This window comes from Gorilla gorilla, chromosome 10 (assembly GCF_029281585.2).
Source record: "Gorilla gorilla gorilla isolate KB3781 chromosome 10, NHGRI_mGorGor1-v2.1_pri, whole genome shotgun sequence".
In the NCBI taxonomy this organism is placed as follows: Eukaryota; Metazoa; Chordata; class Mammalia; order Primates; family Hominidae; genus Gorilla; species Gorilla gorilla.
The window spans coordinates 122,231,868-122,256,970 of NC_073234.2; the positions used below are offsets into that span (position 1 = coordinate 122,231,868).

General features: G+C 36.9%; 1 protein-coding gene across 11 annotated transcripts in view; it reads left to right on the forward strand.

Moving 5' to 3' along the window:
- The window catches only part of RIC8B (RIC8 guanine nucleotide exchange factor B), a 107,433-nt gene that overhangs the window by 61,809 nt on the left and 20,521 nt on the right, over positions 1-25,103 (forward strand). For all 11 annotated transcript variants that reach the window (XR_004071939.3, XR_004071940.3, XR_008670575.2 and 8 more), the window contains exons 5-8: positions 985-1,213; positions 2,241-2,336; positions 9,843-9,987; positions 18,644-18,788. Coding sequence is in view for 7 of the 11 variants with exons in the window: in XM_019038903.3 (XP_018894448.1) it covers positions 985-1,213; positions 2,241-2,336; positions 9,843-9,987; positions 18,644-18,788 (615 nt within the window). In the remaining 4 variants the exon portion in view is untranslated. The remainder of the gene's footprint in view (positions 1-984; positions 1,214-2,240; positions 2,337-9,842; positions 9,988-18,643; positions 18,789-25,103) is intronic.

Below are 25,103 nucleotides of genomic sequence, written 5' to 3' on the forward strand. Positions count from 1 at the left end.
ATTTGCAGGAGTTTATTTTTAGTCAGGATGTGGTTATTTTTAGATCTGCTTCTCTGTCACTAGGAAATAAAATGCCTGTCTTTCCATTGTTGATCAGGAAGTTCTAAGGCACAGGCATATAAGAGCCAGTTAGCCCAGAACACCACCACTCCTTTTAGATGAAAGAATGTGAAATAACTCATGGAAGAAAATATGTTTGTTGAGAACATATCTAATTTTGAAATTGTTAGTGTCATTTTAATCTTTTGTACACTGAACAACAGAACAAGGTTTTTAGGGAATGCCAAAAATATAAGGTTTGGGTTCCCCCTACTGGTGTGCATCCCAGTCTCGTGTATTCATTAATACACAGCTGAAAGGCCTAGGGGCTAGAGATTAGAAATAGCTATATTAACTCATTTAGAGACCTGATAATAAGAAAGAGAGAAAAAACTCCATTTCCCTTTTTCTGCATATGTCTTACAAAAATTGGGATGATTTTAAAATTGTATTTTCTACATTTAGAAAGAATAAAACTTAATTCTACCATATTTGGTTTACTGTTGTTGCTACTGATAAGCTGCTTATTTTCAGTGCTTCTCAAATGCTTTATGTTGTAATCTAAGGAATAATAAAACACCAGTGGATCCACAAAAGGATTTAAAATCCCAGGGAAGAAATGCAAAGCTAGCATTGTTGCCATAATAAAATTAAGGAGCTGGCATTTAAAGCTCACTAATTCCTATTTTAGCATTTTTGACATGACATCATGTGATTGTGTCTGTCTATTCAACATTTGTTTTTTTTCTAATTTGTACAACATATATTTGAAACAGTTTTTTATTTCCTATCTCATAGTAAGTGTCAAGTGTCCATAATGGCTCATTTTGGAAAAGAAATATTTTAATTGACTCTTAAAGTCACTTTTGAACTTCTTATTATGTTTGCATTTTAAAGGACTATTCAATCAAGTTAAAATATTGTATTTTTTTAATTGCTTTTCAGCAATGCAGTCAACCTTTTAAGCAATGTTCCGGTCTCTTGTTTGGATGTTCTCATTTGTCCGTTAACCCATGAAGAAACAGCCCAAGAGGCAACGACTCTAGATGAACTGCCCAGTAATAAAACAGCTGAGAAAGAAACAGTTTTGAAAAACAATACCATGGTATACAATGGTATGAATATGGAGGCCATTCATGTTTTACTCAATTTTATGGAGAAGAGAATAGACAAGGTAAGGCTGATAAAATGGAAGCCCTGGGAAGATGCTTCCAAAGAATATAAATGTGCCATACATACAGACACACATCACAGAGCATGATTTTTAAATCTAAGCTTTTTTTCTGACTGATATGTTGCATAATTGTTTTTACTTTGGAAAGCAGTTTATTACAATATATGATAAATTGCTGAAGCCATGTTAATTTATTTGTTTAATGCTGAAAATTATGTTCATGCAACACCAAAATTATGACTAGTGCTTGAAAACAAAGGAAAAAGTAATTACTGTTCCATTTTGTTACTTTGTGAGTCCTAGAAATAAAAAATATCCCCCCAAAAACTTGCTAAATACTCTTCATAATACCTAAAAGACATCTTCCCAAAAAAAAGAAAAAAGAAGACCTTGTCAATTTCCCATTTGTTGTGAGCTGTTTACATTCTCTGGTCTATCACTCACTTTGTCAGGTATCTGTATTAAAAGGCAGCAAGGTAGCATAGTCCAGTCACCAAAATTTTGCTTCATTCAAGCCCTTTGGCTAAGCCCATGGGAATCCTAGAAAATGTAGGAACATCCAGGAAGGACCAAAAAAGGCAATAGTAAACATGAAGATGATAAAATGGAAATGTTTTTAGGAAAATAATTTCTAAAATAGTTTGTAAGCTTAGGTAACATAAGATGTCCCCACCTCGCGGATCACGAGGTCAGGAGATTGAGACCATCCTGGCTAACACGGTGAAACCCCATCTCTACTAAAAGTACAAAAAATTAGCCAGGTGTGGTCGTGGGCACCTGTAGTCCTGGCTACTCAGGAGGCTGAGGCAGGAGAATGGCGTGAACCCGGGAGGTGGAGCTTGCAGTGAGCCGAGATTGCGCCGCTGCACTCCAGCCTGGGCAACAGAGGGAGACTCCCTCTCACAAAAAAAAACAAAAAAGTCCCCACCTCAAAAACAAATTGATGTCCTCAGTTACATGAAGGAAAGTAATACTGTTAGAAACAAAACTCATGTATTTCAAAAACATATGGTTTTTTTTTTTATAGGGAAGCAGCTATAGAGAGGGTCTAACTCCAGTTCTCAGCTTATTAACCGAATGTTCCCGAGCCCATCGAAACATCCGAAAATTTCTCAAAGATCAGGTAACTGCTTAATGCATATTACGTTGCAAAGTTAGTCTTTTTATGTGCATTTTAAACATAGAATTAATTGAATTTTCTCACAATGATTTTGTTTCAGATAATCAGAAACTCAGTCTTAATCTTTGAAATCTTCTTAATCAAGAAGTGTGTATTTTTTGAGTCATTCATTCAGCAAATGCTCCCGAGATCTGCTGTGTGCTGTGTTTTGGGCATTGAACAACAGATGAAGTCTTTCCCCTTGGGAAGTTTATTTTGTAGAGAGGGGGACAAAAAGTAAACAAATATAAAATATAATGGCAGGTGGTGATAAGCATTCTGAAGAAAGGTAAAGCATTTTAAGAGAAAGGAGACACTTTAAGGTAACAAGGGAGGACCTCTCTGAGATGACATTTGAACAGAAAGGTGGAAAAGTAAGAGTATCTCTGAGAATGTTTGGAAAGGAATGTCCCTGAGAGAACAAGTTCACAATCCCTGAGACAAGAGGATGCTTTGGTACACTTAAGGAAAAGCAAGAAGGCCAGTGTGACTAGGCCACAATATGCAAGGGGGAGAGTGGTAGATAAAGAGAGGTAACAAGAGCCAGATACAGCAGGCGTTGTAGGACTTTCCATTCTCTTCTAAGTGAGATGAGAAGATATTGGAGTGTTTTAAGAGGGGAAGTGATGTGACCTTATTTATGCTTAAAGATATCCTGGCTACTATTTGTAAGATTGACATAGTGGAGCACAAATGAATGCAAGGAGACAAGTCCAAAAGATAATTGATGTTGCATGTTTGGAGTAGGATGGTAGTGGTTAGAGTTCATACTTGGGGATATGTTTTAAATGTTTTAATATGTCTTAAAAGTAGCTCACAGAACTTGCTGATAGATTGGAATATGGGTTGAAAAAGAAAAAATAAGGGTGATTTTTAAACTTTCAGATTATATCTTAGACTACAAGTGTAAGACTTTGATTGTAACAATACCTGAAACTAGCCTCCTCTAAAATCCCAATTTCAAGCACCTTCTCTTATTTAGTACCCTCAATCCAACATTCTTTCTTCCTTGGAGGATTGTCAGTCTGTCATTTTTTTCCACTGTTCTTCACTCACTTGTGCCTTCTCTCCTTACGCAGGCTAGATTCCACCTGAAGTTCATTACTATAATCACTCCTTTCCATACATCTCTAACTAGCACCTTGTGCGCTCCCTCAGTCGTACTCACCTGGCAAAACCTAACAAACTGGCTAACTCCAGCTTTCTTCCTACTCTGGGTCTCCACCAAGCACTTGAACATGATAAGAGAAAATGACACAACCATTTTGACTAGTCTACTTTAAATTTAAGACCACCAGCCCCAACCGGTTCCTTAGCAAACTCCAAGATGACTATTTCACAGCTTCTTTTTCTTCACACCTCCAATGCTTACTGCCCTCTCCTCACTCTCATTTCTTGACTTTGTTTCCTGTTTCATCACGAAATTAAGAAAAAATTTTATCTTTCCACCATTGCATCTGCTATCTGTCTGCATCTATACTGCCATATCCCTTGTATTCCCATCTGTCACAATGGATGAATCATTGCTACTTCTGTGGCCAGCATTTGTCCTGGATCTCTTTCTCTCTCATTAACTTTGCACCTGCATTTATTTCCCCTCTCTCTCTTCTTATAGTAATCATTTTAAAAAATGTATTGGATCATTTAAGTCAGCACCCAAACACATCTTTCATCTTAAAAACAAAAACACCTTCCCTTATCCCACTTCTCAAGCTGCCTTTCTATTTCTATGCTCCTCTTTATGCAGTGTCCTCAGAAGAGTTCTCTGTACTCACTCTCTCTATTCTTTTTACTCGTTTTTGACTCCTAAACCCTCTGTAGGCTACATGCCTTCCGCCCCACTGCAAAGGTGTTTATCAGAGTCACCAACTCAACTTTGCCAAAGCTAATAGTTCTCAAGTCTCTTTTTTTAAATTCTCCAATAGAATTTGATGTAAGTATTCCCTCCTCCTTGAAATACTTTCTTCACTTGGTTTCTAGGACACAATAGAGAACCTCTTTGCTGATCTTCCTCGTTTTCCTAACCCTAAATGTTTGAGTGCCCCAAGGCAATACTGTCTTGTCTCTATCTCTGCTGCCATGGTGATCTCATTCAAGAGTCACAGTTTTGAAAATCATCCATATATGCTGATGACTCTCAAATTTATATCTCCAGCCCTGACCTGTCACCTAAGCTCTAGACTTATACAATGAACTGCCGACTCATCTCCTCCTCTTGGATGTGTAGTAGGTATCTCAAGTTTAACGTACCTCAAACGAATATCTTGATTTTCATCCCTCCAACCTATTTCTTCCTCTTCTTTCCACATTTCAATACGTGGTACCACCATTCACCCAGTTGTTCATTTATCACTACATAGAATCTCCCCTAATAAATGAACCAGATTCATTTTTTCCCTCTGTATTTATGGTCAAGATTTAGTAAGCACCTTACTGTATCTAGAAACACTAATAGGTAGTGCTGATAAGGAGAGATTAGAAAATAGAGACCATCTTTGAGGAATTTACAGTCTGTTGAAAGAAGAGAAATACCCAAAAAGCATGAATAATGATTTAAGCAAGATTAATTAATTAAGTAAGGTCATTTCCACATTTGATTATTTTAAGACATTCTCCCTTGACTAGGAGGAGTTGGTGAAGCACAGTAAATGAAAATACTTTTTTTCTGCATTTTCGCTTTTTTCCACAAGGGATCCAGGTACACCTAAACTGTTTAGATTTTGCTATCTCTAAACAGAACAGCCAAAAAAAAAAAAAAAAACCTATTAGTTAAATACTTCTTAATATGAAGGCCTTGGGCCACATCTTGTGTCATTATAAAAGATTATGTGACCCACTGTCTGTCTTCAAGAAACATTACAGTAGAGGTATGGAGATGAAACATGACAGGTAAAAAGATAACTGAAGGTACAAGGCATAATACAGAAATCAACTTTCCTTCTGAAGAGGATGCACTGTAGACTGTTATGATCAAGAAAGGCAGAACTTAAAGTACAGATGATTAACTCTGATAATAATGTAAGTGGAACCTTGATTTATTATTATGCCCTGTAGTAAATACCTGGTTAAATCCAACTCATGCATACCCAAAGGAAATTGGTCTATATTCTGTGTTTGGGAGGTAGAAAAGAAAGCAAGTGTTAGAAATTACTGACCCAGGTTGTATTATTCTGGAGAGGCTTATAGAAGCAATGAGTATTTGGGGGATTTGAAAAAGAAACTGGACAAGATTTGTCAAAGAAAAAATTTGTTGGAGGTAGTATTCTAGGGGAAATACATAGGCAGTTTGGGAGTGGTATATAACAGTAACAACACAATTTTGTTAAAAATTTGTTTTAAGGAACCAAAAATGTAGCTAACAAAATTTTTACATGATAACCTTTGTTCATAGATTCTGTACTCTAGGTACTATAGACATATACTACATGAAATCATTTGTTACATGTTTCATTCTTCTAGAAATGGGAGATGTACTAAGTATGGTTCAATAATGGTTCACAGTAGTGAGGATTTATTGTGCAATTACTTTGTGCCTAGCATTTTGTTCTACCCAGCCAGAGACTGAAATATGGATTCCGTAAACACTTTAGATAGGTTACTCAATTTTGTGAGATTTAGTTTCCATTTTTGTTTATAGCTGTGTCTCCCCTGCCTCTGATATCTCCTGATACATGGTGGATACTTGACATAGAAAGAGAGAGAGAGAAGAAAGTCATTTGAGTGGATCAAGTAAAATTATATATACATAAAGGATCTGGGATATAATAGGTGCACAGTAAGTTCTTATTTGACTTCGTGTCTGCCCTCATTTCTTAGCACAGTGCCTAGCTTATATAATAGAAGGCACTTAATAAAAGCTTCTTGAATTAATTCATTTTTCCTTCAACCAGCAAATATTCATTAAACACCTGTAATATGCTAGACACTGGGAAGAGAGCAGTAAACAAAACAAAGAAATCTCTGCCCCAGTGGAACTTGGTCTTATGGAAGGAGGCAGACAAGTAAACAGATAATTATATGCTATGTCCGGTGGTGATAAGTGCTATGAGGAAGGTTCTGGCAGAGTAAGGAGGTGGAGGTGTTGCAAAAAGAGAGGGCTAAAGGTTAGCGATATGGAGTGGTCAGGGAATGTCTCCCGTAAGTGACATTTTGGCAAACACCTGAAGAAAGTAAGGAGAGAGCCATGCAAGTTTCTAGAAAAAGAGTTTCTGGGCAGAAGGAGAAGCAAATTCAAAAGACCTGAGGCAGGAAACTACTTGGCATGTTTAAGAAGGTCCATGGAGGTCTGTGTGTCTGTAACAGCATAGGCAGGGAGAATAGTAGAAATGAATTCGGAGAAGTAGTAGGAAGCCAGATTATGTGGAATCCTGTACGGAAGTTGTAAGAACCTTGCCTTTTACTGTGAGATGAGAAGCCATGGGAACTGGAGAACTTTGAGGAGTGACATGATCTGACTTTCAAAGGATCATCCTAGCCACTATGTAGAAAATGAATTAGAGAGTGACCAACATGGAAGCAGAGACCACTTACAAAGCTTTGGTATTAGTCCAGAGAAATATTGGTACCTTGGACTTGGTAATACTGGAGGAGGTGGGGAGAAGTGGTTGGATTGTGGGTATATTTCAGAGGTGGAGCTGACATAATATGCTGATGGATAGATATTAAAGAGAGGAGTCAAGGATATTTCCAAGGTTTTTGTACTAAGCAATTGGGAGAATGGACCTACCATTTAATGAGATGGAAAACTGACAAGGAACAGGTTTGGTGGGAACTTCAAGAGTCCTGCTTAGGACCCGCTAAATTTAAGAGGTCTATAAAAGCCTGGAGGTCAGAAACACAGAATAGAATAGTGGTTACCAGGGGCTGTGGAGAAGATGGGGAGTTATTATTCAATAGATATAAAATTTCAATAATGTAAAATTATTAAGTTCAAGAGATCTGCTGTACAACATTGTACCTATAGAATGATGGTTACCAGAGGCTGGGAAGGATAATGGGGGAGTGGCAGGAGAATGAGGAGTGGGGATGGCTAATGGGTACAAAAATGTACTTCAATAGAATGAATAAGATGTAGTATTTGATAGCACAACAGGGTGATGTCAACAATAATTTGTTGTACAGTTTCAAAACAGCTAAAAGAGTATAATTGGATTGTTTGTAACACAAAGCATAAATGGTGGATACCCCATTTACCCTGATGTGATTATTATGTATGGTATACCTGTATCAAAATATCTCATATACCCCATAAATATATAATCTACTATGTACCCACAACAATTAAAATTTTTTTTTCTTTTTAAATAGTTTATTTATTTATTTATTTATTTATTTATTTATTTATCTATTTTTTGTAGAGACAGGGTCTCGCTATGTTGCCCAGGCTGGTCTCGAGCTCCTGGTTTCAAGCGATCCTCCTGCCTTGGTCTTCCAAAGTGCTGGGATTACAGGTGTGAGCTACCATGGCTGGCCAAAAATTAAAAATTAAAAAAAAAAACTACAAAAAAAAATACTGTATGGTACACATACAAATTTAAGAAGGTTAGAAAAAAGAAACAAGGAATCAGTTATGGGTCCCACCAAGACTTAACTGAATCAGAATCTGCATTTTAACAAGATCCCCAGGTGTTTGGAATGCACATTCCAGTCTAAAATCACTAGCCTGAAAAGCCCTAGTTAACAGGATGACTTCAGGACACTTTAATATGCTCTGTAATCAGTCTGTAAGTGTAAGTAAGGTGGTGGCAGTGTATTTAATATTGTGTTAGATTGAATATCCTCTATATAGATCTATCATAGATATAATTATCTTAAAAAAATGAAAGTGAGTCCATTTTAATATATTTTCTGCCCTTATTTAAATCTATTAGTTTCTATAGCTCTTTGTAAAATCCTATAATTTCTGTGATTAAAAAAAGAAGAAATCAACAATGGAGATATAATTTAGGGCAGGGGTCCCCAACCCCAGGGCCTGGTCCATGGCCTTTTAGGAACTGGGCTGCACAGCAGGAGGGGAGCAGCAGGTGAGCATTACTGCCTGAGCGCCGCCTACTGTCGTATCAGCTGGTGCATTAGATTCTCATAGGAGCACAAACACTATTGCGAACTGCACATGCAAGGGATCTAGGTTGTGTGCTCCTTATGAGAATCTAATGCCTGATGATCTGAGGTGGAACAGATCATCCATCATCTGAGGTGGAACCACCCACCAAGCCCCAGTCTGTGGCAAAATTATCTTCCATGAAACTGGCCAAGTCCCTGGTGCCAAAAGGTTCGGGACTGCTGATTTAGGGAGTCATCAGGATGCAGAGACTATAAAAAGCCATAAAACTGGATGAGATCACAAATTGAGTAAAAATAATGAAGTTGCCTACAAACTCAACCCTTGAATATTCCAACATTAACAAAACAGGAATAGAAAAGACAACTGGCAAAAGAGGCTGAGACAAAGCAACCAATGAGATAGGAGGAGGACCAGGAGAAAGGTATGTGGGTGGATGGGAATGAGTGAGTGAGTGAGCAGACTAACAGACAAACTAAGCAAGTTTCATAAGCCCTCTGGGGATCAGTCTATTTGCCATTACTTTTAAAAGCAAAAACCACAATTACTTTTGCACCAACCTAATACAAAACAGGGATGAGAGTGATGTTACTATCTCCTTTGCGGGGTTACTGTGAGGATTATAAATAATGTATATATACCATCTATTACAGCAACTAATGCATAGAAAGTACTAAAAAATTAATAGCCATTTTTATTATAAAATTAAATAGCTAGAAAACATAAGTACAGTTTTTTTAATTAAATAAAGGTTGAGTGTCCCTAATGTAGAAGTCCAGAATGCTCCCAAATCTGCAACTTTTTGAGCACCAACATGATGCTCAAAGGAAATGGTCATTTTGGAGCATTTCTGATTTCAGATTCTAGGATTAAGGATGCTTAATCCAGATGTATGTATAACACGAGATATTTCAAAATCCCCCCAAAATAGAAGTCCGAAGCACTTCTGGTCCCAAGCATTTTGGATAAGGTATACTCAACCTATACTGAAAATGTTGGAGGACTCAAGAGAAGGTAAAAATCAGTATGACTCAGGGTATTAGGGAAGTCTTCATGGAAGAAAGAGAAACTTGACCTAAACTTCAAAATGGATTTTCATAGAGGCAAGTTGAGGCATTCCAGGTGTTGAGATAAACAAAAACTCAGAAATTCTCTTGAGGATAGTGTGATGATACAGTGAAGAGATGTTTCTGTTCAAATGAAACCTCATCAGAGGCATGAAATCACTCGAGGTCTGGTTTTTGTTGTTTAGTTTTACTTGGAAGCTAACCTTTTTTTTTTTTTTTTTTTTTTTTTGCTCCTATAATACAAACCCCAGTAGACATTACAAGACTGGCCAGTTGCATTGTACCATCCTCACTCACTCTAGTAGCCTCGATTGATGATGGTTTTTGCATTTGTGCCATCAGGTTTTACCACCGTTGAGGGATGTGACAAATCGACCTGAAGTTGGCTCAACTGTGAGAAATAAGCTGGTGCGCCTCATGACACATGTTGACCTTGGAGTCAAGCAAATTGCTGCTGAATTCCTTTTTGTCCTTTGCAAAGAGAGAGGTAGGTTAAACTCTCTTTGCCTCTGCCTTTTATCTTTCAGAGGGACTTTGAGAAATTTAATCGATAGTGTTAGTACTGGTCGTCTCATTCCATTCTTTCCAAAGCTTACTGTCTGTTCTATTAGAGAGGCTGAGGAGTTAATAAAAATTAATAGCCAAAAACATTTGTATACGCTTCTGAATTCATTGAGACATGCAAAGACAGATACATACCAAACACACTCACATTTAAACTTTGCCTTCTGTATGCTTAACCCAGCCTTCATCTTAATGGGGCAGGACATACAGCCATTATGAAAAATTGGTTCAGTAATTCAGCGGCTACTATTTTAATAAGAGGCACAGGTCTGGGTTAATTCCTCTTTTTAATTCCTCTCGGAATTAAAGCTATAGGAGTTTTGGTTTCTTTACTACGTTTTCCAATCAGTAGTTACTGAATGTGAGCCATATAATATACTGAATAGAAATTTTTAAAATGCATAATACCCTTGAGACAAAGTTAAGATAGTGGTAGAGAGAAATTTTAAAATAACTGTACTACAATGTAATAAATACTACTCTATAAGTGTATATAAAGTGATTGTCTACTGAGATAGATCCAACAATTAAAGATATTTTCTAAAATTATATGGATTACTCTGCAAAAGGCAAGTTTTCCAAACAAGGAACTTTGATTATTCAGTTATTCCTACTTATTTTTTCTTCTTCTACTTTGTAAGTCTGCTAGTATAAAATCCCATCTAAGCAGATCTATATTCTACTTTTTTAAAGTACCCCAGTTTTATAAGATAGATAATTTGTAGATGGAAAAGTTCACTCCTCCTAAAATCTTAAGTCAATTGTTATTCTTAAACTTCATTTCTGATGTATTGATCCAACCACTTAAGTTCACATTAAGATGGTATGTTAGTAACCTAATTTGATCATTATTATAATGGTGATTATGAATTGAGAGGTATCATGTGCCTGACATTCTATGTATAATCTCATTTAATTCTCATAATGACTCTCTAAAGTAAATATTATATTTTGATTTCATAAATGAAGCAACCTGCCACCTGAGAGCCTTTCAATAACATGTCACACAGTTGCTGAGGGCAGGAGCCCAAATTTGGGTCCTTTCTTTTCTTTCTGCCATATTTCCTCTCATAATAATTATATTAACTATTATCATAGACTGTTTAGCATCTGTTCTTTTAGACAATTTACTTCTTCTTTAATGACTTTGAAAAAAGATTGATTTAGCATCTTGGAATTAAGTGGTTATCATAGTGCCTTGCACATAGTTATCTGTAAATATTGGCTGAATTGAATTGATTTGAGATCAGAAATGATCTGTTTTTAAAAGTGTAATTATACATGTATATGCATAAATCCAAAATCACACATATGTGTATCTATTTATTTTAAAAAGTTTGTCAAAATATATACCAAAATATTATTTATTGTTACCTCTGAGTAATAAGAGAACTGGTGATTTTTTTAGTTGTCTGTATAATTTTTCTATAATGAACATTTTTTTTTGTATACCTTTAAAAAGTTTTAAAATGGGGAAAATAAAGTTTATTTCTCCTGTAATTACATATCTAAGTGTATATCTAAATATATAAATCTAAATAAATAATTACATATCTAAATAATTTCTAAATATAATCACATTACCGATGAGTGAGTATCATAGCAAATATGGTAAATTGCATTTATAAGTGAATTTTGTTAACTTTTTAAATTTAAAATGGTTGGTTTTGCTCCCTCTTAGACCCAGTATTTAGTTTCATAGTCCTGTCTTTGAGGCCAAAGCTAACCTCCATTAGCAGATAATATATTTTTAATTTGACCTCAACAATTCTGCTTTATAGTCTTTTTTTTTTTTTTTTTTTTGAGACAGAGTCTCACTCTGTCACCCAGGCTGGAATGCAGTGGTGCAATCTCGGCTCACTGCAACCTCCGCCTCCCAGGTTGAAGCGATTCTCCTGCCTCAGCCTTCTGAGTAGCTGGGACTACAGGCACATGCCAACATGCCTGGCTAATTTTTGTATTTTTAGTAGAGATGGGGTTTCACCATATTGGCCAGGATGGTCTCGAACTCCTGTCCTTGTGATCTGCCCACCTCGGCCTCCCAAAGTGCTGGTATTACAGGCATGAGCCCCACCGCACCTGACCTATAATCATTTTTTTCCTTCCAATTTGATTATAAGTTTAGTAAATGTATTCTTCCGGAATAAACAGACATTTGTTCAACAAATGTTTTTGAACTAGACCCTGGAATTACAGAGGTATATAAGATAAACAGTGTTTCTGCCCATGTATTACTTACTTTTTTATTTAAGGGTCACAGACTCAAATGCTTACAGCAGCCAGGCTGGTAATAAAAGTAAGTCAAGTGGACTAGATGTAAGATGAACAAATGAAAGCTGACACTTGGCTCACTGTTGGGGAGACAATTGGCTGGTGTAGGGAGACGAAGGGACTATGGGAGATTATAAAGAGTATGTTGCTACTATTTAGCAGCGACTGATGGTTACCATCAAGGAATATGTGGGCAGTGTTAGCAGATGTTCCATGTTTTCAAGGGAAGCTCTCTGTTTTTAAATGTTGTCAGCTAGTTCAAATTTAAAACCTTCTGGCCAGAAAAAAAGAAAATGTCTGCAGTTTACCTTCAACTTAACAGTAATCAGATTTTGGAATTTGGGTTTGGAGGTAGACTATTAAAATAAAATAAAATAAAATAAATTTCAAATAATTTTTCAGAATGTCTGAACTGTCTCTTAAGGATATGCCAAGTAAATTTGAAAGTGAAGGCACCTTGATCAAGGCTCAAAGGTCAGACCACTAAGTAGAGACAGACAGCAAGCAGCAGTTATAATGGGTTAGGAACACAGAGACTGCATTAAGAAAGAGGGGCCAGGTGCAGTGGCTCATGCCTGTAATCCCAGCACTTTGGGAGGCCGTGGCGGGCAGATCATGAGGTCAGGAGATCGAGACCATCCTGGCCAACATGGTGAAACCCCGTCTCTACTAAAAATATAAAAATTAGCTGGACGTGGTGGCGCATGCCTGTAATTCCAGCTGCTCAGGAGGCTGAGGGGAGAATCGCTTGAACCCGGGAGGTGGAGGTTGCAGTGAGCTGAGATCACGCCACTGCACTCCAGCCTGGTGACAGAGCAAGACTCCGTCTCAAAAAAAAAAAAAAGAAAGAGGTAAGAGAGAAAGGACAAAATTTTATGGAAGACTAGGCACAGAAAGAACCATCCAAAGGTCTTAAATACCCATCTGTGCCAGGCCCAACGGTATCCCCAGCACATAATGGCCCACAGGTTAACTTGTACTCATGCCATTAACTTGTTCAATTGAGCCTGAACATGACTATTTTTATCTCTCTGCAAATTGTGTACTTTCTACTAGGGGCCTAAAAATAGGCCTTACGTTGTTTAATTAAAAGAAGATGATTTGTAAAATAATCTGCCTTGGTAGGGGTTCCCCCCCCCCCCCCACCTTTTATCGTATTCATTAAATCTCAGTATGTGGTAGGCATTATGATGTAGGGGCTGAATTACAAAGAAAAATTAGGCTTGAACTCCCTTAGCACATAGCCCCACACCAATAAATTTACTGTAATACCCACTTCAGTCTCAGAGGAATAGGTTGTCTCATTAGCTTGAGGTTCACTAGTCTCCCTTTCCTGTTGATCATTTCTCTTCCTGTGTTTGCAGAAGTGTTGCTCCATCACTTATTACCCTTTATTCATTTGTTCTTTGAACTCGCCCTATGTGCTTTCCCCAATCTCTATGCATACTTATATCACTGTCCTTCACTGCTTAACATCTTGAAAAACTTAGTCCTCAACTTGCTGCAAGTCAGGCTTTCCATAACCATTCACTACCCCCCAAATACCACTGAAAATGCTCTCAATAAGGTCACAAATTACCTGATTTTCAAAAGCAATGGGTATTTTTTAGTCTTTGTCTTATTACGTCTCTCATAACAGTTAATGCTGTTGTCCACTTTCTTTGTTTCTGTACTACCACACACTCCTAGATGTCCTTTGACCTCTCTCCTTTCTTTGCAATCTGATTTACTAGCTCCTGTTCTTGTCCACATTTAATTGCTGGTGTTCCCTAAAGTAATCTTTTGGTCCCAATCCTCACTTCACATTGCTCCCTGAGTAATCTTATCCTCTCCCTTGGCTTCTGTTTGCGTAGATTCCCAAATCTATGTATCTTTAGCCCCAACCTTTCTTCTGAACCCAGTCATATTTATCCACTTGCTTACTGGACCTCTCTGCCTGAGTTTCTCACTGGTACCTCAAACTCATAGCTAAAGTTGAATTTATGATCTTCATTCCCATGCCCTTCAACCTTTTCATTATCGTTCTATCACTTTCTCTGCAAACAGCACCACTGTCTGTTTAGTTCCTAAAGCCAGAAACTTAGGAGTTACCCTAGATTCCTTCTTTACCTGTAGAAGTCATAATCACCACATCTGTAGATTTTACCTCCTGTTAAATATCTTTTATTTACTTCCCCCATTCTGTTCCCACACCACCATCTTAGTGCAGGCCCTTAAAATTATTTTAACTATTAATAAGCTATTAAAATATCTCATCTCTCTGTTTCTAGTCAGATTTTCTTCAGTTTCTCTTCCACGTGGTTAACAGAGGGATTGGTGTAAAACACAAATATAATCTCGTCATTCCCCTCATATAAAACTTTCGGTGATTCTCTGTTGCCTGCATGGTAAAAACCAAATTTTACCTCCACAGAGTCTCTTGTGTAGTGTATTTTAAATCTATTCCCGTGTTACACTGCATGCTTAATCTACTGAATTCTTTATTCTTGCCTGATTATACTGCACCATTTCTTGGCATATCTCCATGGCTTGGCAGATGCTGTTCCTTTTGTGAGGAATGCTCTTCCTCATCTTTGTTACCATGGCGAGCTTTACTTATCCTTGAAGACCAGCTTAAGCATCATCTCTGTGAAGACCTTCCAGGCAGAGTTCATCATTTTCTCCTTTGTGCCATTTTTCCTTCTCTGTTGTTAATACTTTTGACATTTGCTATGTTGTAACTATTTGTTGAACTTACATTCTAGACACTGAGTTTCGTTTAGGTCGGAGATCATGTCCTACTCATCTTTGGATCCCCAGTGCTTAACAGATAGCAGGTGCCCCATAAATGTTTAATAAAAGAGCAAATGCTTGTGCTCTCTATAAATTCAGGCTGGTGAATACAGGGTCCCATTTAAAGGAGTAATTTCAGTACACTATGATAAGTGCCCTAAGAAGAAATGTGCCAGGTGCTATGGCAACCTGGAAGAGGGAATGCTTGGGTGGTGTGGAGGAGATCAGAGAAAGTCTTCACAGAAGAGGACAGAGAAATAGGAAGTAGCCTTGAATGTATAGAAAAGAGACTAGTTTAATGTGTGAGGAATCTTTAGGAGACAAGTTTGGAAAAGACAGCAGAGGCCAGAAAACGAGCCCTTTAGGCCCTGTTTTGGAATTTGAGCTTAGTTTTTAGGGGAAGACGTTAGAGATTTTATCCAGGAAGGTTGTAAAATCCTATTTTTGCTTTACAAAGATATTTTGGGCAGTTGTGTGGAATAAGAAATGGAGGAGTGTGAGACTGGAAATAAGGACACCAAGACGAAGCCACTAGTTGAGTCTTCTAAAAGTTACAGCATTTGACTAGAAGGAAAAGGATTTTCACAGAGAAGGGGGAATGGTCTCTGGGTAGAATCTGGTTCTTGACATTCTTTGTTCTTGGTAAAAGAGCAAAAACGTATTGCTTTTATTTTAGAGTGTGGTAGAACCCACATTTGTGTAACTGTCTATGTTATTACCAGTGCAGTTGTGACTTTGCACAGTGCTGCTGTGGTTGGTTTCCTCTGTTCATAGTGCCCTCTAGCATCCTGATAAAATAGTGGTGAAATATTTCTCGCAACTTTTTGACTGAATGCTGAATTGTTTCATTTAGGCAGCATTTTCATATAACTGCATGGATAATTACTATGCAAGGAACAAATATATTTGTGTGTTTCCTTTTTATTTTAGAACCACCCAGAAAATCTTTTGTTTGCACTAGCAGCTCACCTTAACATCCAAGTGCAGTCAGTTTTCCGTTTACTACTTTCCCAGTATCAAATAGGATATTTTATGGTGTATTTGAAAACAGACTTAAAAGTAGCTAGAAACACTGCTTCAGTGCTTCTCACTGTGAGGATTTCGTATTTCATTTGTCTCACCTTCTCTACCCCTAATTTTTGGGTATCTTATCCTGTTAACAGAAGTTCATGTGATTTTAAAACTCTTGGCTATACCCTTTATCTACTTTGAAGGCAAACTATGTCTTAAGTCACCTTTGTAACCCACACTGCCTGTCATAGAGTTAGCACATAAGGTTTGTTCCAGTGAAAGAGGAGTTGACATGATTTTCATAAAATTGCCGGGGGCTTTTACTGTTAACTGGCTTCCAGAGAGATTTTCTACATAAGAGAACAGTTATTTAGTATTCTGTTTACTTCTGTTTAACCTATTTTGGCTTTTCATAACCTTTGCATTTTTAAACTCTTAATTTTTCGCCATTTTGTGTCTTTTTAAATTATTGTTATTTTGTCTTTAAGTATATTCATTTAAACATTTATTCATATCTCAATTTAGAGTTTCTTAATTGTAATGAGTATTTCTTTTCTGGATCCACTAAACCTCCTTGTTTGTTAAAAATAAGCTTTATCAGTAATGCTTACAATGATAGCATCACCTACTATCTGTAAGTTACTTTGTGTGGGTTTAGATCTGTGATCCTTTGCCTTCAGTGGCTTTGTGTCTGACCATGTCATTAAGAAAATGTTTGACCTTCATGAATATTAAGAATACCTATATATACTGAACACTCATTTCTTCTGCTCGTACTTTTTAAGGATTCCTTCATTTATCTAAAGCACTACATCTTGCACTGATGCCAAGAGAGAGCGTATCAGACTTATTCGGAGGGCTTACCCCACCCTCATTCAATAATTCTAATAGGATTCTATCCAGCACCCACCGAGAATTATTACAGAGAGACCACAGTTACCAATAGGCTTTAAGATTGAAAATGACTAGTTTCAACATCATTTAATATACTCATTAGCCCATGTTTCCTTTTGCACAAATTTCACCAGTTTGCTATATTATTTGAAAGCAGGGCTTCCTTTTATTTATCCCCATACCACTTATTTTCGGTGTCATGAGAAGGACCCTCTAGTTCAGGTATTTGAAAATGTAACAGTAAACTCTATCCTAGAATATATTTATCCTGTCCGTATCCTCCATGATTTTATACTCTGATCATATATACCCACTTTTCTTACCTATTTTCCTTTCCACCAGCCCTTTCAGTTCCCCAGTCATTTTAATTACCTTTTTCTGAATCTTCTCCAGCTCTATTTTGTCTTTTTTGAGGTAAGTGATCTGAATTACAGATGTAGATTTTACTATGGCTTTATACGTGGATAAGATTGTATGTTATGTTGTTTTTCCTACAGTTGCCTTTCAGATGACATTTTAACAACATTCTGTTAAAGACCTTAAGTAAATTTTCTCAATTCTTATCTTTTGATTAAATATTCCGTTTACCTTGAAATTGTACCTGAAGAAAATGAAATACTGCTAAACAAAGCTGCCAGTTATTGCTTAGTACCTTAAAGGTGTTTAGAAATCACTAAAAACATTACTGCAGTGCAAGTGTCCCTTGCAAAAGTAGTGTGTGTCTGCTCATCTTAAGAGAGACATTACCTGACCCTGTTGGCAGGATAATACTTTCAGAGAGCCTGACCCAAACTTTTCATTAGGCTTCCTTTTTTTTTTTTAAACTAAGATAATTCTAAAATGATCATTTTACCCACTCTTCTCAGAGAAAAAGAATGATTGTTTACTTCTTGGTAGATACTTTTCATACTTTGCATATATTAACTTGTGAGGTAGATAGTTACTATTCTGTTTCTACAGATTAGAAAACTAGGATAAAGCTGCAAAATATCTTACCCAAGGTCAACCAGTTAGTAATTGGTAGAGCCAGTATTGAAATCCAGCCAGTCTAACTCCTGGGTCTACCTTCTTAATGGGCTTCATGTGCTTATATATGGTTGCCGACTTTTTATTTTAAAAAAGCAGTAAGTTATCACCTATGCTATTTGCTAATATTCTTCCTTAAGTTTTCTTTATTTCTTACTTCCTTTTCCTCCAATTCCAACAAAGAGTGAGAGAGAGATTTTACATTATGTGCCATATTGCTAAAGTCCCAATCTGACTTTCACTCTCTCTAGTTTCTTATCATTTCTCCAAAACTGGATTTTTAAATAGTAAGATCTGAGATCAGAAACTTAAAGCGTGACCCTTACCAAAGGCCTGGCAGTCACAGAGGCCCCACTTTTGCCATAAAGTGTGTTCAGAACAGCTCTGCTTTAGTTTCTGGTACCTCAAAAAAGGCTCTTAGTCCCCAGAGCCTATGGGAAAATTTGTAAGTAGTTCAGTATAACCACTACCACATTTTGAAATTCTCTCAGTTTAAAGGTTTACTGCCATAGTGTGTGTCTTCAATCTTCTTGTGTTGGTGAGTGGTTGATGATGGTGGTGAAGACCCAAGGATTCCTATCTAAAACCCTATTCTGTTTTCGCAGTGGATAGTCTGCTGAAATACACTGGCTATGGGAATGCTGCAGGACTGTTGGCGGCCAGGGGCCTCTTGGCTGGAGGAAGAGGAGATAATTGGTACTCAGAGGATGAGGACACAGACACTGAAGAATACAAAAATGCAAAACCAAAGTATAGTATCAAATTTCTTTTCACCTAACTGGCTGTGCCTTTGAGTTGGTTATTTCCTTTGTCTTTCATTTTCCAAGTGTTTCTTTTCTCTTGTGGATTTGGAAACTTTCCATTTAATGGTGTTTTTAGAGGCAGTTTCATAGCTAGTGCCTTAGAGAGTGACTTCAAGTGATGGCGGAAGGCTAATAATGCAAGAAATGATATTTTCAACATACTTATTATCTTCTCCCAAGTACTAAGAGAGCTGGTGTGTTTAGGTTGTACTGAGAAAGTGTTATTGCTTACTATTTGCTTTCCTTTCCATAGGTTAAGATTTTATAAGGTATAACCAAGACCACATATTTAAGTTGATTATTTGATGCTTCAGTCTTTCTCAGAAATCTAAATGTAGGTTCTGATCCTCCCCCTTGCATAAAAGCCCTTATAAGTCAATAAAATAGGCAACAAGACACATTAATATCAAAAGAAAAGAAGTCTGGCTTCACAGTGAATTTTAATCAAACAAACATATAGAGACTCATCTTTTAACAGATACATTAGTGCAATGAGTAGGCAAACCAGAGACTGTGAAGTCTTCTCTGAGTCAGTGCTTAACAAATTAAAGACACTATAATTATTCTCTTTTATCCCAAGATAAACCACCTCTCCTTTCTCCTATTCCCTCTCCACCCTTTCCATCCCACTCGTAACCCTCAACCCATGTAAATTCTTTGTTTCTGCTTATTAGGAGTTATTTGAGCTATGTTTTTTCTGGGTTCCATTTGAAGATTTCCATCTGAAAATTGGAAAAGCATGCCCTTTCCTTGTGACATGGTGACATTGACATGCTGTGGTTTCTGCTGGCCATCTTCTAGAGTGTGATGTGGATCATGCAATAGGTGATCGAGGATAGACTATCTTTATCTGCAAAATTAGATACTTTTAAAAAACATACATTGTGCCTTGTTGACATGCAAGTAATGGGTTGTCAGAAGGTGAAAGAAATGATCAGTTCCCAATTAGACAGGACATATATGGCCTGTTTCTTGGCAAATCAGGTCTGAGTAGGTAGTGTTACTTTTAGCATCCCCAATGCCATCAGCCTTAGTAGGATCTTATAGAGTGTGTCCTAGAAATAAAGACTTTTGGGGGGAAAGCTGGCAATGACTCTAAGCACTATTTTCTTAAGACTGCCACCATTTAGATATTATCAATTGGCTATCTCTGACAAGTATTTGAAGCTAAGATAGAGGAATCCTGCTTCTTTCTTTCCCGAATTATAGAAGTCATCATTCTAAATTAGTCTTACTAGCTTTTTTCATTCTATAAACTATATTTCCTTATCAGTTTAATATTGATATCTCTTGATTTGAGCCATTAAAATACACCACTTGAGAAATTTCATATTTCTAAATTAAAGTAGCAATTACATTAGGCATTTCTTACAACCCAGGGTGTGTGGACACATTCAACTATGATAGAAAACTCATGAGTACTCATACATGGTTGATATCTTTGTATCTCAATGTGTATTGTTAATTTTGTTTAGTAGATAACTTCTATAATGGTAATGGTCATATATATAGCAAGCACCAGAATGCTACTATAACAATAGGAAAATAGAATTATGTTACATTGTGGAAGTGATGTTAGATTTCAGGAAGTACCTTCTGTTGAAATCAACAGCCATGATTAGTATTGTTACTGTCTTGGCTCTCTGTCATGGAAAGTTTCTGTACTTAAGCCTTACATCCCTAATTATAATATTCAGCCTTTGGACTTTGCTTATAATATTCATAGGAATGGTATGTTTGTGTAGTCAGAATAGTCATCATTGTGAAATTTTGTTGTATTTCTTAAACACTGCTCATTATAAGTATAAATGTGTGTTTTTCAAGTAGCATCACTTCTTCCCCCTTCGGATAGATTTGCATCTGTTTTTCTCTTATATTTTCCTTTTTTAAAGTGAAAAAGTGTCGTGAGATATTTAATGTTACTTTAAAATATTTGTGCAAATGATCTCTATGGAAGTGGTGGTAAATAAAGTACTCTGCAAGCAGGAGTACCCTTTGTACTCTGTGGAGCGATCCATAGAGCTCAAAGAACTTGTTTCCTAAAAACAGTTGTAAAAAATTTTTTTACCAATCAAGCTTATAAGGTCAGCATCTGAAAGGATTGCTTACTCCCCTACCCCTGAATACCATTCACCAGTCAGAGTTCCCAAGATCTCAGTCTGCTTTTCTTGTGATGCATTTATTCACAACAGTTGCTACTATTGGCAGAAGCAGAGAACTTACTCTTCATCCAGTTGGCTCTAGTCCCATTGTCAAAACTTTAAGTGGATTCTGATTAATGCACCAAGGTAACCTGTAATCCTTTACTGGAATCTGAAACCAAGAATTGTATGGAGCTTACATTCAGGCTATGGGAGACAGTTAATATCACAACAAAGCTTTTTGTGTCAAAATAAATGTATTTAATGGACTGGAAATGGCTTTCTGCAATTAGCACACTTAGAGAAAATATACTCATAGAATTGAGTTACATGCCACATAAATTTTTGGTGTATGTCTAGCCAGGTTTGTTGAAAGTTTTCAGATAAACTTTAGTCCTGTGTCAAAGGGAAACCAAATTTCTAAATTCTAACCTTTATACCTGTTTCTTTAATGCCTCTGAGAATGGAGGTCCCTTAACTGTAAAGGTGATATAACTGGCTGGTATGGTTTATACATTATTCTAGACATCAACTGAAAGATGTGTGTCTAATGACATTTGGCTCCTTTTAGACGAGTGGCTTTCACAGGGTGCACAGGCATCTAGAGGCCCAAAGAGGTATCTTTAAAAGGCTGCTTTGTGGAGGGATAGGAGGAACAGATGGTCAAAAGTGAGCAGAACCCTAGGGAGCCTCCTTGCACACTTAACACACCACACCAGTTCATAATCAGATCGAAAAGCTTAAAACCATTGTACTAATAAACTCAGGGGTGTTTCCTTCTTGACCATATTTTTCTCAGCTGTAGCTATGCCACCAGCTGTATAAACAGTTTCTTCAGCACAAGGCAAGACACTTTTTCTTTTATTTGTCAAGATTTTGCTATGCTGCTTCAGTCAAGTCTTTTTATAGATGTCTCATTATATTGGGCTTTATAAATTTATTTATTTTTAAAATTAAATATTTATTGAAGTAAGTGACCCAGAAACCAGGACATGAAGATTTTTCTCTTTGCCCAATTTGGGCTGTGATGATGTATTTATGTAAAATAGCATTTCTAGGAACTAGAACCTGTTACTGTAAGCAGTCATAAAACGTATCTAAATTCAGAGTTCTAAAAGACCAGAGGTAGAAGAGGCCAGTATATTAGCTTAACTACAGTACTGAGTTTTGCTCCAGTGTTTATTTGCTATGGATTCACAATCGTCAGTTTTCTATATCCTTTATGTCAAGGTTATTACTCTTAATCAAACGGCCTGACACGGGAAACATTTAAAAAGCACTATAATTTAAAAAGGCATTTTGAGGCCTTTTTTGTTTTATTGCCTAGATGCAATTTGGTATTCCTGTATGTATATATATTCAGTATGTATAAATTTATGTGGCTAATACATGGTAGATACATAGTAAATATCAGATAAGTAAGTGAAAGAATGACACCATATTATACTGGTTCTTTCTATTGCAAATGTAAAGCGAAAACCTGAATTAGGTTGTGCTTTCATAATTTACCCTATTTCTTTTGTGGAGAATCAGTGTATCATTTATATGGTAGTTCTTAAATTACTTGAGACATTTTCAGAAACTGGTATCTCTTCAAAATATATCTGAATTTAAAGCACACGCCACAAAACCACCTATTTGTTGCATGGTTTTTTTAGTTAATGAAGATTACACATGCATCTCCATAGTAAGGATTTGACTGAATAGAGTAACTTACCTCCTGGATCATCTGAGGCCTTCTGTGTTGCCTATTTCTCCGCAAGTGGCTCACTAACGCTAGTAACAATAGCTGGTATTTATTGAGTGCTTAATATGTGCCAGGCACTTTTCTAAGAACTAGACAAATATTATATAATCTTCACAACAATCCTTTGAGGTAGAATTAATCTCATTTTATAGATGAGAAAACTAAAGGCAATGAATCGAGTAATTTGTCCAGGGCAAACAGTTCGTTAAGTGGTCAGGCAGCCTGACTCTACAGCTTGCGGTTTTTGGGAATTTTATTGTTGTTTTTTGAGGTAGGCAAAGCAAGTTTTATTGTGCTCTTCATTCTGCCTTTTTACTTTGGGGATAAAATATGTAACATCAAATTTACCATTTTAATCAGCTTTAAGTGAACAAATTTGTAGCATTAAGTACATTTACACTGTTATGCAACCATCACCACTATCTCTCTTCAGAACTTTTTCCTTGTCCCCAATGAAACTCTGTACACATTCCCCTCCTTCTAGCTCCTGGTAAGCACCATTTTACTTTCTCTCTCTATGGAATCTAAGAATCTCTATAAATGGAATCATATACAATATTTCTCCTTTTGTTACTGGCTAGTGTCACTTAGAATAATGTCTTTAAGATTCGTTCACGTTGTGGCACATGTCAAAGTTTCAGCTGAATAATATTCCATGTGTGTATATACATTATATATACACCTTTTGGTTGTTGTGAATAATGCTGGTGAACATGTGTCTACCAATATCTGTCAAGTCCCTGCTTTCTGTTCTCTTGCGTATATACCCAGAAGTGTTGTATCACATGGTAGGTAGTTCTTGTGTTTAATTTTGTTGCCAGCCTGCCATATTTTACATAGCAGCTGCACCATTTTATATTCCCACCAGCAGTGTACAAGGGTTCCCTTTTCTCCACATCCTCACAACACTTATTATTTTCTGGGGTTGCTTGTCTTTGGGATTTTTAGTAATAGCCATCCTAATGGGTGTGAAGTCAGAGCTTATTTTAACTTCTACTATATTCTGTTTCAAAGCCAATCAAAGAGAGAAATAAGTTTGCCCTTCAGATAGCTTCCCTGTTCTCAGAGCATCTATTATTTTTCTTTGATATAACCAAAACAGAAAACAAAAGAAAGAAAATGTATCTGTGTATACCCCGATATTCCTGAAAACAAAAAATCCATTTGATTCTTCTAAATGGGTAAATATTCACATACATCTGTCAGGTAGTTCTGGTCCTATCTTCATAATACATTCTGAATCTAATTACCCTTTTTATTTGTCATCGCTGCTACCACTCTGGTCCAAGCTAAAATCTCTGTCTCCAGGATCATTCTCAAAGCCTTCTCACTGGCCTTGTTGCTTCTACCTTTGTTCCTCTTCATTTCGTTCTCAAAACAGCTGTTAGTGGGATCCTTTTAATATGTAAATCAGACTAGTCAACTGTTCAGACGTCCTCGCAGTGGTATACTTGCACCCTTTCTTGCTATACTATTGCCACACTGACCTCTTTACTATGTGTCAGGCACTGCAGACACACTCCTGCCGGAGGCCTTTCTGTTGACTGCTGTTCCTTCTGCCTGGAATGCCTGTCCTCCAGATAGCTGCCATATCGCTCTCATTCCCTCACCACCTTCAAGTCTTTACTCAGGTATCACCTGTTCTGTGCCCTTGTTAACAGTTGCTGCACTCCTGCCTTTACCACTCCATATCATACTTCTTACATTGCTCTTTTTTTCTCACAGTGCTATTCACCTTCTGACATTTCATATAACTTATTAAGTCTGTTTTCTCCTCCAAAAAGTAAGCTCCAAGAGGGAAGAGGAGTTTTTGTTTTTTTGTTTTGTTTTTTGGTCTGTTTTTGTTCATGTAGATGTCCCCAGAATAGTGCCCAGCACACAGTAGGCAGTCAGTAAATTTTTGTTGAATGAATGAATTTTTTGAGTTAGTCAGCCCCTCCTCAGCATTAGGATACCAAGAAAATTGAGTTCCCTTTCCTCGTCAAGCTTCTACATCTAGTTGAGGAATGGGAGCCAGGGAATAGAATTCAAGAAAATTCAGATATGGTAAATTTCCATTTTGTTCTTTATATTGTTTTTTGGGGGAGCAGTGTATTCTGGGTTTTTCCCCCTGGAAAGTTGTTTTAGTTTCATTCACATATAACATCTCCTTTCCCACCCGCCTGTCCCCTTCTTTCCTGGTCTTGGCTTACAAAATACCCTTTCCTAAAAACCCTGATCCCTTTCGTAGAGGTTGCAAATTGTCTAGATTTAGCCCACAAGTATGTTTTGTTTGGCTTGCTCCATGTCCTATTGGTTATTTGGTTTGTGGTTTTGCTTGTTTTACACAGTGCTTCTTAAAATAATTTAATTACTTAGCAACATTTAGAATTCA